This window comes from Gopherus evgoodei, unplaced genomic scaffold, assembly GCF_007399415.2.
Source record: "Gopherus evgoodei ecotype Sinaloan lineage unplaced genomic scaffold, rGopEvg1_v1.p scaffold_39_arrow_ctg1, whole genome shotgun sequence".
Classification (NCBI taxonomy): Eukaryota; Metazoa; Chordata; order Testudines; family Testudinidae; genus Gopherus; species Gopherus evgoodei.
The window spans coordinates 3,394,107-3,406,152 of record NW_022060060.1 but is presented as its reverse complement, the minus strand read 5'-3'; the positions used below and the strand labels follow the sequence as shown (position 1 = coordinate 3,406,152).

The 12,046-nt window shown below is 64.2% G+C and overlaps 1 protein-coding gene across 3 annotated transcripts in view; it reads right to left on the bottom strand.

Moving 5' to 3' along the window:
• The window catches only part of CHD8 (chromodomain helicase DNA binding protein 8), a 33,162-nt gene extending 21,331 nt beyond the window's left edge, over positions 1 to 11,831 (bottom strand). For all 3 annotated transcript variants that reach the window (XM_030545738.1, XM_030545739.1, XM_030545737.1), the window contains exons 1-8: positions 11,720 to 11,831; positions 4,051 to 4,908; positions 3,519 to 3,893; positions 2,876 to 3,243; positions 2,314 to 2,428; positions 1,815 to 2,003; positions 1,520 to 1,588; positions 1,236 to 1,291 (exon numbers count right to left, since the gene is read on the bottom strand). In XM_030545738.1, coding sequence (XP_030401598.1) covers positions 1,236 to 1,291; positions 1,520 to 1,588; positions 1,815 to 2,003; positions 2,314 to 2,428; positions 2,876 to 3,243; positions 3,519 to 3,893; positions 4,051 to 4,782 — 1,904 coding nt within the window. In that variant the 5' untranslated portion in view covers positions 4,783 to 4,908; positions 11,720 to 11,831. The remainder of the gene's footprint in view (positions 1 to 1,235; positions 1,292 to 1,519; positions 1,589 to 1,814; positions 2,004 to 2,313; positions 2,429 to 2,875; positions 3,244 to 3,518; positions 3,894 to 4,050; positions 4,909 to 11,719) is intronic.
• Between the last annotated feature and the right edge of the window lie 215 nt (positions 11,832 to 12,046).

Genomic DNA, 12,046 nt, shown 5'->3' with positions numbered 1-12,046 from the left:
TGTGAGTGATATTATACCTGGCCAGAAACTTGAATTTGAAATCCACGCCTGGAAATTCTGACAGTGGGGAATTTTCTCCATTCAGAATCTGAACAGAAGAAGAAATTTCAGAATCCCTCGAGAAACAACCCCCCCCGCCCCCGAAACAAATGTGACCCATGGGCATGGAAACCCGCCGTTTCCGTAGGGTGAAGGTGGAGCCTTATGAATTTATGGTTTCAAGTAGTCTCATTTTATATGAAAACAGACAACACAATAAGTTGTGCTGGCAGGAGTCCCCAATGGCCATGGCCCATAGAGCTGGTGGTGCATCAGCTATCTTTCAGTCAAGGTAAATGGAAGGAGCAGTTCAATGCCCTTTTAGGTAGTGACCGCTGGGAGCGGTAGGAACCCATCCCCCCAGGCAAACGGTCTGGCTGCAGAGGCAGGGTCTGGGGGTTGACTGGTAGCAGAGCTTTGCGTGTGCAAAAGCCAGCAGGAAGAAGAGATGCACCAAGAAGCATGGACTAAGGAGGGGGCTGAAACATGGAGCTCCTTGGGGCACAAGACTGGCCGTGGAGTCAGGCCTGGAGAGCACGGGCCAGAAACTGCCTTTTTGTGTCCCAGGGCACACACTTGTGTGTTGGTTCTTTAGGATTGCAGCAAAGAGCAGACCTGACTATCACCAATTTCTCTTCATGGTCCCAGATTTTGACAACCTGCCTGGGCCTTCAGGCCCCAGGATAATGTACATAAATGGAACATCCCAATTTGTTAATAGAAAAGTTGAGTCAAAAGAGAGCCAGTCAAAATGAAACACTCTAGTTCCAAGGATGTCCAGAAAGTAAATCTTCTTGTCAAAAGTTTGGTTGAAATTGTCACAGAGCCAACACATTTTGGGGCTTTTTTTTTTTTTTTGGAGGGAAACTGTTCTGCTGAAAATCTTTCAACCAGCTCTAAAAGGCTCCCATGCCGCATCCCTTTGGCACCCTTGACCCTCTCCAACTGGGTGCTGATGCCCACGTGCAGTGGTGAGTGGCCACCCCAGTGCCCCTACCACCCAGGGTCTGTGGCACTAGGTACTCCAGATCCATCTGTCCCCCGCCACCCCCCCGGGCCCTTGCAGGGGAAAACCAGCGCTGGGGAGATGCGGTTGCAACCTCCTCACACCATGCGGGGGCAAATGGGGAGCTAGACTTAGAGCACTCCAGGGGGGAGTGGCACCTAGATGCCTTGGGGAAGGGAATGACACCTACTAGTTCTTGTATTTGACGAAGAATTCCTCTGCTTCCGTGAACTGCCCTGAGGGGAGCTGGAGAGAGGGGGGAGGGTGTTAGTGCTGCTGACACCCTGTACTCAAATCCCTGAACACCCCCCCCTACTCACCACCAAAGCACCCAGCTCCACCCTCCTCCCCTGTGGCCCGACTGCAGCCAGCACCCCCTAGAGGAGAAAGGCACCATATCCCAAGTCCCTGGCCCTCTCTTGCAGGACCTGGTGCCTGGGAGGCGTCAGACATCCTCACAGCGTGTGCTCTCACCTCCTTCTTCACCACCCGCATGGACAGCACCTTGTCCACAATGGCAGCATCCTCCTCACTGGGGTTCTCCTGAGGGCAGGGATGGAAGAAATTGGGGGAGTGGGAATTACACGCAGCAGAAGCCTTTCCCCTTTCACACCCTGCCTCCCAGACTGCAGACTTGGCCCTAGCCGCAGCTGCATCACATTTCACAGCCTGAACACCCTTGTGCCCACCCATCCCCAGGCTTACCAAAAGGAATGGTGTCGGGAGCAGTGGTTCTGCTCCCTGCTTCCCCCTGGGGCCCAGAACTCACCACGAAGAACTGCATGGAGGGCAGGGTCTCTCCCTCCGGCTCAGGGGCAGGGGGCTGTGGCACGGGAGGCTGCTCGAGCCGCACTGGCCCCGTCACATCCAGCTCCTCATCCTCTTCATCGTCAGTGATCTTGATGTCCAGATCCTCGGTGTATTTCTTCCGCTTCACTTGCCGGTTGGAGCGACGCTTCTGGGGGTGCAGGAGTAGGGCGCGTGTTAGAGATACCCCAGGACAGACACTGCACACACAGCCTGGACAGCGCCCCCACATACACACATAAGGGGTTAGAGGGCAGCAGGGCAGACACCACCCCCCACATACACACGGGGTGCAGGGCACAGCCCCCTGCCCCACTCACTTCCCCCCCAGCAGAGATTACACTGCTCCCCTTCCAGGCAGGGAACCCAAGTGTCCGGGCAGCCTGTGTACCCAGGCCCTCCCGTGGGCAGTGCATGAACTCCTCCCCCTAGACACCACACACACACCCCGGTTTCCTCACCTGGACGCTGCTCTCCTCCTCCTCACGGGGGGATGGAGCTGGCATGGCCTCAGTGTCAGAGTTATCAGAGGAGGCGTTCCGCTTTCGTTTCTTCCCCACCACGGGGGTGATGGTGCTGGGGGGGGGGGGATGACAAGGGATAGGCAGAGTGAGGGGGGCTGGGCTCACACCCCATCGCAGGGGAGTGCAGGGGGAAGGGAGGCCAGGGCTCCGCTCTGCTGGGCAGACAGAACCGCTGCCCACCTCTTGCCAGTGCATCCAGCACAGCTCCCACTCCAGCCCAGATCTAGCCCCAACCCTGTCGGAACTGGCTGTAGCTCCCAGTACAACCACCACCAGAAACCAGCCACCTGTCTGCACCCCCTAAGGGCAAAATGGGGCAGACGGGACAAGAGGGGCTGGGGAAAGGTGGGGCGGGGCTGGAACAGGGGAAGATGGGGAAACTTCAGCCTTCAACCCTGAGTTTCCTGCGTCTCTGGGCTGCGGGGATCAAGTCTCCCCTGGGGGGGACTACATGATGAGATGGGGGCTCCGGACTGCGGGGCTGTATGAGGGGTCTCACCTGGGCTTGCTGCGCCCCTTGCTTTTGCCAGAACCGCCCTGGCCCCGGCCCTTGCGAGGTCTCTCCTCCTTGGGCCCCCCACGCTCGCCCTTGCGGCGCCGCTTGCGTTCGCCCTCCTCCTCGGGCCGCACACTGGGCAGCTCGTCCTCATTCAGCACCCGGGGGATGTTCTGCTCGCCCCGGGCCCGCGCCCGGGCGATGGCTTCGGCCACGATGCGGTTCGCCTTCTCCTGCTTCTTCTGGTGCTCCAGCTTGCGGGTCTCCTCCGAGCCACCGCGTGTGCCATGGCTGGACAGTGCCGCCACCTCGCTGCTGCTCAGTACCTTCACCACGGAGAGCCCAGGTGAGCCGCCCTGGGACGAGCCAGCCTGTGGGAGGAGGGACCATCACCCCCTAACCCAAACTCCACTCAGACCCCTCCTTCTGCACAGGGAGCTGCCAGCCAGCCTGTAGGGGGAGGGACCATCACCCCCAAACCTAAGCTCCCCTCAGACCCTGCCTTCCCCCCAGGGAGCCACCCTGGGACGAGTGGCCTAGGGCAAAGTCACTCCCCACTCCAATTTCCCCATGGAGCCTTCACAGACACCTTCATGGCTCCCCCTTTGGGCAGCTCCCCCTAAGCAGGCCCCATTCCCCAGCTCACCTGAGGCTGCAGCACAACCTTGAGTGGCACCGTCAGCCTCTGTCCCGGGCTGCCCACCACCTGGGCCTGCTGAACAGACGAGACCGCCAGGGGAGGCTGCTGCCCTGAGGCACCCGCTGCCGGGGGCTGCTGCAGCAGCTGGATCTTCTGAGGCCCCCCAGGCTGACCCCCGGTAGGCTGCTGCACTTGCAGCTGGATGGTCACCACCTTGGCGGGCTGGCCCGGTGCCCCCTTGGCCTGGCTTAGGGCCGCCAGCTGGTTGCCCTGCAGCACAATCTTCCCTGGCAGGTTGCCCAGCACCACGTGGCGCTGCCCAGGGGGGCCGCCCCCACCCTGCGGCTGCTGGAGCACCAGGGTGATGCGCTTTGACTCACCCTGTGGGGAAAAAAGCAATGGGGGTTAGACACCAGCCCCACCCCCAGTGCCCTTACCCCACACCCTGCTCAACAGCCCCCCAGCCCAGAGTGCCAGTGAGATGCGTGTTGACTCTTCCACACTGGCGTCAGACATGCCCGCCCCCCAGCCCCCTTACCTGAGCAGGGGCGGATGTCAGGGTCACAGCAGGCTTCAGGGGTGTTCCGCCTGCAGTCCCCGTGCCCCCCGCCGGGCTTTTCACGGGCTGCAACACCAGCTGCTTGACCGGCCGACTGGGCTGGACCAGCCGGTGCACAGTGGTGGGGCCGCCCGAGGGGGACATCTTGGTGGCCAGCACGGCATTGCTGGAGACAATGGAGACACCAGGACGTAGCGGGGTGCCTGTCAGAACCTTGGCAAAGGTCACCTTGCCCCCATTGGCCGCCCCCAGCGGCTGGGACTGGGCCTGGATCTGAGCCACATGGGCCCCCGTCACCGAGCTGCCCGCCGGGGCCTTCAGGATGACAATCTTGGGGGCTGACAGGGGGGCTGCAGCCTGCGGCAGCTGCGACCCCCCAACAGAGGACGACGACACCACGGCAGTGCTGGCACTGGACACGCCCATAAAGGGGTTCCCCTGGCTCAGCATCTCCTGCCCCTGGGGGAGCTCTGGCTGTGGAGGGTCTGGCTGGGGGGGGCCAGGCGTGGGATTCAGTTGCCCTGGTAGCGGCTCTTGCTGGACAGGCTCTGCGGCAGGGGGTGGTGTTGGCTGGGAAGGGTCCAGTGCCCCCGGCAGTCCCAGCGCCTCTTCGATGGGGTCAGGTGGTGCCTGGGCAAAGCCTTCGTCCGTCAGGGAGTCCAAACCGAAAAGGTTGGGGTCATCGAACAGGTCCATGATGGGGTCAGCCATGGCAGGGGGTGTGTGAAGAGGGGGCTGGGGCTCCCCTCCCCAATGAGTGTCACGATAAGGGCCTCCGCGGTCACATCAGTCAGCACCAGGCCTCATGGAGAAGAGAGAGCAGGAGTCCAGGTCCGGCTGCATGGGAGACACGGGATAGGGGGTTACTGGATGCACCTTCAGCATCTCAATCCCTGGCTCCCAGTTACAGGCCAGATGCTCCCACACACATGCCCATCCTCACTCCCGTCCCACAGCCCCCTGCTGTCCCAGCTCTCCCCCTTAATCCCATCCCACAGCCCCCTGCCGTCACAGCTCTGCCCCTTAATCCCGACCCACAGCCCCCTGCCGTCACAGCTCTGCCCCTTAATCCTGACCCACAGCCCCCTGCCGTCACAGCTCTGCCCCTTAATCCTGACCCACAGCCCCCTGCCGTCACAGCTCTGCCCCTTAATCCCATCCCACAGCCCCCTGCAGTGCCAGCTCTGCCCCTTAATCCTGACTCACCACCCCCTGCTTTCCCAGCCCTGGCTTCTTCCATGTCCCATACACACACCCCAACTGAGACAGAAAAGGGCACACATATCCAAGAGTCCCGTCCGCAGCTATGGGGCCAGACACCCCTTCTTCATGCCTGAACAGCGGCCAGTCCCACAGAGCAGGAGCAGGGACCCCAAAGTCCTGTCCCAAGCCATCACTCAGTCCCACACCCTGCTTCGCTTTCAAAGCGCACAACAGCAGCAGGGATCCCAACCTGCCCTGTTGTTTCTGTGGGGTAACAAGAGACACCCCCCACCCCTCCATGCCAAAGTCAGGGCAACCCCAGAAAAATGGAAAGGTTCCAGTGCAGGCCCCCCTCACCCCAATGCACCTCGCGAGGTGCTGCAGAGAGACTGGGGCAAGAAAAGGGCTCCCTGACAGCATCCGAAGGACAAGAGGGCATTGAGCAGACAGAACTGGGGAAACCACCACATTGCTCCTTCCTCACATTGCTCCCTCCATCCCCACATGCTGCAGCCCCCCCCCCCAGCGTTACAGATCCTGCCCTGCACTCCACAAAGTGTTTGACCCTGCCCCCCCCAGCACTCCAGATCCTGCCCTCCCACAGAGCACCCCCCACAGCATTTCAGACCCTGCCCCCCACACCGCAGCCTCCTCAGTGTTACAGAACTTACCCCCCACTCCATTAGACCCTGCCCCACACTCCACACAGCGTTACAGGCCTTGCACCCCACACTATTACAGACCCTGCCTCCTACAGTATTATACCAACCCTGCCCCCTCACCCCCCCAGTGTTACAGACTCTGCCCCCCACACCGTACCAGAACCCCCACTTCACTGCTCCCAGTTCCCCAGGCTATCCCATCTCCATCATTCTCCTGCCCCACCAATCCTCTCCCCACTCAGTGCCCTCATACTACTTCATCCACCCTTATCCCCCCCTCCTGCAGCCTGTCTTTTTCCCTTCATCCCTCCCAACTCTCCTGCTCCACAACCCCTGCCCCATGCACCCTCACCCCCACCTCCCTTCCGCCCCAGCTCCCTGCCCCCAACCCCTCTTCCACAGCACTCCACATCCCCTTCAGTGCTCCTTCTCCCCAAAGCATACAGCCCCATCTCACTGCCACATGCCCCCAATGCTCCCCCAGCCCACCCACATGGCTCCTGCCACCTGTGCACCCCTGCCCCAATCTGCCTCGGTACCCCAATGCCTCTCGCAGCTCCCCACATGCCCCTCAGGGCCCAGAGCTCCCCCACCCCACCTCCCCCCCACGTCCCCAGGGCTCCCCCCACATGCTCCCCCACCCCCCCAGAGTTCCCCCTCACCCACACATCCCACCACATGCTTCCCCACCCCACCTCCCCCCCCACGTCCCCAGGGCTCCCCCCACATGCTCCCCCACCGCCCCAGGGCTCCCCCCTCACCCGCACATCCCACCACATGCTCCCCCACCCCACCTCCCCAGGGCTCCCCCCACATGCTCCCCCACCCCCCCAAGGCTCCCCCCTCACCCGCACATCCCACCACATGCTCCCCCACCCCACCTCCCCCCCACCTCCCCAGGGCTCCCCCCACATGCTCCCCCCCTCACCCGCACTTCCCCCCACACGCTCCCCCCTCATGTCCCCAGGGCTCCCCCCTCACCCGCACTCCCCCCCATGTCCCCAGGGCTCCCCCCACATGCTCCCCCCCCACCCGCAACGGGGCCGGGCTCTCCCAGACGCGGCTCCAGCCCCGGCGTCTCGGCGGCGAGTCCCTCCCCCGAGCCGGGCGGGAGGCGGGGCCGGGCCCGGCCGCTTCCAGCAGCGCAGCAGACACAGGGCCCGACCCGGCCCCACAGAGACCCCCCCTCCGCCCCCAGCTAGACCGCCCGCCCCCCCGGAGCCACCCCCGCAGCTCCCGCCCACAGAGACACCCCCTGCCCCCAGCCCGGCCCCAAAGAGACCCCCCGCGCCCACAGCTCCCGCCCGGCCCCACAGAGACCCCCCCTGCCCCCAGCCCGGCCCCACAGAGACCCCCCCCACCCCCAGCTTGGCCCCACAGAGCCGCTCCCCCCCAGCCCGGCCCCCTTGCACATAGCTTCCCCCCCAGTCTGGCCCTACAGAGACCCCCCCCGCCCACAGCTCCCGCCCGGCCCCACAGAGACCCCCCCCCGCCCCCAGCCCGGCCCCACAGAGCCGCTCCCCCCCAGCCCGGCCCCCTTGCACATAGCTTCCCCCCCAGTCTGGCCCTACAGAGACCCCCCCCGCCCACAGCTCCCGCCCGGCCCCACAGAGACCCCCCCCTGCCCCCAGCCCGGCCCCAAAGAGACCCCCCGCCCACAGCTCCCGCCCGGCCCCACAGAGACCCCCCCCGCCCCCAGCTTGGCCTCACAGAGCCGCTCCCCCCCAGCCCGGCCCCCTTGCACATAGCTTCCCCCCCAGTCTGGCCCTACAGAGACCCCCCCCGCCCACAGCTCCCGCCCGGCCCCACAGAGACCCCCCCCTACCCCCAGCCCGGCCCCAAAGAGACCCCCCGCCCACAGCTCCCGCCCGGCCCCACAGAGACCCCCCCCGCCCCCAGCTTGGCCTCACAGAGCCGCTCCCCCCCAGCCCGGCCCCCTTGCACACAGCTTCCCCCCCAGTCTGGCCCTACAGAGACCCCCCCCGCCCACAGCTCCCGCCCGGCCCCACAGAGACCCCCCCCTACCCCCAGCCCGGCCCCAAAGAGACCCGCCCCCGCCCACAGCTCCCGCCCGGCCCCACAGAGACCCCCCCTGCCCCCAGCCCGGCCCCACAGAGCCGCTCCCCCCCAGCCCGGCCCCCTTGCACATAGCTTCCCCCCCAGTCTGGCCCTACAGAGACCCTCCCCGCCCACAGCTCCCGCCCGGCCCCACAGAGACCCCCCCCTGCCCCCAGCCCGGCCCCAAAGAGACCCGCCCCCGCCCACAGCTCCCGCCCGGCCCCACAGAGACCCCCCCCGCCCCCAGCTTGGCCCCACAGAGCCGCTCCCCCCCAGCCCGGCCCCCTTGCACATAGCTTCCCCCCCAGTCTGGCCCTACAGAGACCCTCCCCACACACAGCTCCTGCTCCCACCCCAGTCTGGCCCCACAGACACCCACAGCCCCACACAAGAGACCCCCTCCTAGCCCCCACCCAACACCCCGAGGACCAGACCACCCTCCCCACAGCTAGCCCCCTGGAGCGCCCGAGAACCCCAGTATCCCACCCCACCCAGCAGAACCCACCTCAGCCCCCCCATCCTGCCTTGAGCTACTGCACCCCGAGTCACCCCCAGAGCCAGCCCAGGGATGCAGGTGCTAAGTGCAAAGGCTGCCACAACTCCCCATAGACATGCTGGGGCCGACCTCCTCTGCATCCCACTCCATGGCAGGGCCTGGGGCCATGGGCTTCAGCCACCCACCCCAGCATATACCTACTGGCCTCCTTGCAGGGCTGTGCAAGATACAGCCACTTCTAGGGCTCCCCCACAACTGCTCCAGCTGCCCCCTCCCCAGAGACACCCCAGAGCTGAAAACAACACCCAACATGCCGATAGCTGGGGGTGCAACCCTTAGTCCTGTACATTTCCCAACAGCCCCTCAGTGCCATCTGCAGGCACCCGTCCCCCATACTGACTCTGGACCAGCTGAACCCCCAGGGCACCTCAGCCGTTACACTCCCCAAACCACAACTCCTCACTGGGCTGCACTGTGACCCCCACTGCCCAGCACCCACCTACTACCAACCAAACTCTGTTGAAGGCTCACGCCCACGGCACATACCGCATCCCTGCGCGTGCCCCCCCCCGCCGAGCCCAGCACAAAACTGACATTGGGAGCCCATGCCACGCTCTCTGGGAGTGTCAGCATAAAACAGGGATCCCCATACCGGGGCCCTGCGGAGCTCAGCTGGGCCTGGGCCATGTGACTGAGACCAGGACCCCACTCCCAACCCCAGCTCCCAGTGAAGGTAGGTCCTGGGGGTCTGAAGGATCCTCACAGAGAGGTATCCAAGGCCATCCCACTGCACCAGGGTGAGGGGCTTCCCCAGGGGGTGAGCGTGTGATGGGACAGGACGGGAGAAAACTATGGTTCCATTCTCCCCCCCATATCATCCCTGCCTTGGGGGACAGGCTGGGGTTGTTGCCGGGCAACGACCTTGCATCCAGGTTGCACAACATTACTGATGGGAAAACAGCCCGGAGCAGGGAGCCAGCAATGTGATTGAGCAACACGGGGGGGGGGTTGAGGAGCACCCCCTACTCCAGGGCTCAGGGATTCCAATGCACTCAGCTAAGGGCCTCAGTGGCAAACCGCAGTTAGGAGGGTGCTAGTGATCTGGCTTGGTCAGGCAGTGACTAAAGGGGAAGGCAGCAGGAGCTGCAGAATCTCTCTCTCTCACACACACACACACTCTCTTACTTCTATCCCCTCACAACCATGCAACGTGCTGCAGCTACCACGGCCCCCAGGTGTCAGAGATCAAGAGATCATCCCCCCTCTTTCCCTGGTGTCATTGCTTGGTCTGAGCTGTGCACACACCCTGCTGCTGTACAGAGCCTGCCATCCCCTGCCACACTGCACAGCACGGCCTGCTGCACCCTGCTACTCCCCATCACCCACGCCAACAGCTCTGCAATGCTGTACAGGGGCTCTGTCCTGGCCCACATGGGACCCTCCATGTTTGGGGCAGAGGCCGAGCAGGTGGGGGATGTATGCCAGGCAGCACTGACCACCTGCTGCTGTGGCCCAGCAGTGACCCAGCAAGGGCCTGCCAGTGCCCCTCAGTCCCAACACATGAACACCTGCTCTCCCTGACCTGGGGCTTCCCACACACAGCACTACCAGTGCTCCTCACTCCTGACGCACAGACCCCTGCAATCCCTGGCTGGACTCCCCGCACAACTGTCTCCCTGCCCCTCACTCTGGACCCACAGCCCCCCATTAGCCCAGCCCTGGGATCCCACCCACAGCTCTGCCAGTGCCCCTCAATACTTTTCCCCTCTAGGGGAAAGGGGCCTCACCAGAGCTGCCCCTGCAACACACTGGCACCAAACTGGTCCCTCTCCCCAGCCCCAAAACTCCCACTGAAAATATCTGATGGGATCTTGGGCTGACATCATCCAGATGGTACTTGTAATGGGGCTCCCAAACTTCCAGCCCTTCCCCTCTCTACTGCAGACGCCCCCTGGGTGCACATGGGGCTACCTACCCCTATTCACTATGGGGAGGGGAGGACTGAGCTATTACCAGCACAAGGGGAGAAGAAAGCCAGAGACAAGCCATAGTGAGACAGGGGTTCTGAACCCAGCAGAGATGGGCTGAGGTGATGTTGCAGGCAGTCCACATCATCCGTGCTATCTCCCCACCCAATACAATAACATGGGGACCAACCTGAGTGGCTGCCTCTCTACTTCTAACCAAGCCCACCTCCACCCCCACAGGCAGGGGGCTCCCAGGCCCTAGAGGGGGTATTTCACTCCAGAGAAAAAGCTGGGCAGCACCCTCCCAACAGAAACCTCCAAGGGGCAGCACACTGTATCCTCTCCCTGTGTCCCCCCAGATCAGCACAGCACAATGTGTTCCCTGCCCCCCAGACAAAGGCTACCTGGATGCTTCCTCACCCCACCAATCTCCTTACCCCTCCTCCACACACCAAGGACAAGGTGACATGGACCCTCCAGTACAATGTGGATTCAGGCCTCCATCCTAATGTGAACCCAGCCCCCTGCCTCCTCTCCCCCGATGCAGTGTGGACCCAGCTCTCTCCTGCCACCTTGTGCAATGTGAACCCAACCCCCCAAGGCAGTATGGGCCCAGCTCCCCCCCTCCTCCAGTGCAGTATGGGCCCAGCTCCCCCCCCCCCCCGGGAAGGTGGGCCCAGCTCCCCCCCTCCTCCAGTGCAGTATGGGCCCAGATCCCCCCCTCCTCCAGTGCAGTATGGGCCCAGATCCCCCCCCCAGGGAAGGTGGGCCCAGCTCCCACCCCCCAGGGAAGGTGGGCCCAGCTCCCCCCCCCAGGGAAGGTGGGCCCAGCTCCCCCCCCCCAGGGAAGGTGGGCCCAGCTCCCCCCCCCCCAGGGAAGGTGGGCCCAGCTCCCCCCCCCCAGGGAAGGTGGGCCCAGCTCCCCCCCCCCAGGGAAGGTGGGCCCAGCTCCCCCCCCCAGGGAAGGTGGGCCCAGCTCCCCCCCCTCCTCCAGTGCAGTATGGGCCCAGCTCCCCCCCAAGGGAAGGTGGGCCCAGCTCCCCCCCCTCCTCCAGTGCAGTATGGGCCCAGCTCCCCCCCTCCTCCAGTGCCTTGTGGGCCCAGCCCGCCTCCTCCAGTGCAGTGTGGACGCCCCCTCCCGATTATCCCCTGGGGGGGCGGGCTGGACCATCCCTCCCGGGGGGGAATCTCCCTGCCTGGCCTGCATCCCGCAGACGGGCACGTCGCCATCCCATAATAACCCTGCCGGGCGGGGACCTTACCTGGGGTCTCCCCTGCGGCTGCCTCGGCCTCACCCTTCGCGGCGCTGCCCCCCTCCCCGGGAGAGAGAACAAGGCAGCTGAGCATGGGCGGCGCAACCTAACCCGCAGCCCCTCCAAGCCCCGCCCAGCTCACCCGGCCGCGGCGACGGGCCCGGCGACCTAGGAGGCGGGGCCAGCCAGCAGGTTAGGCTGAGAGCCTACCAGGAAGTCTCCGCAGAGAGGGGGGAGGGAGCGGGGGGCCTCGCCCGGGTCGGGCTGCCCTGAGTGGTGCCTGAATTAAAATAATAAGAATCATTTAATAAACCCAGTTGTTTGTGGAATTTTTCA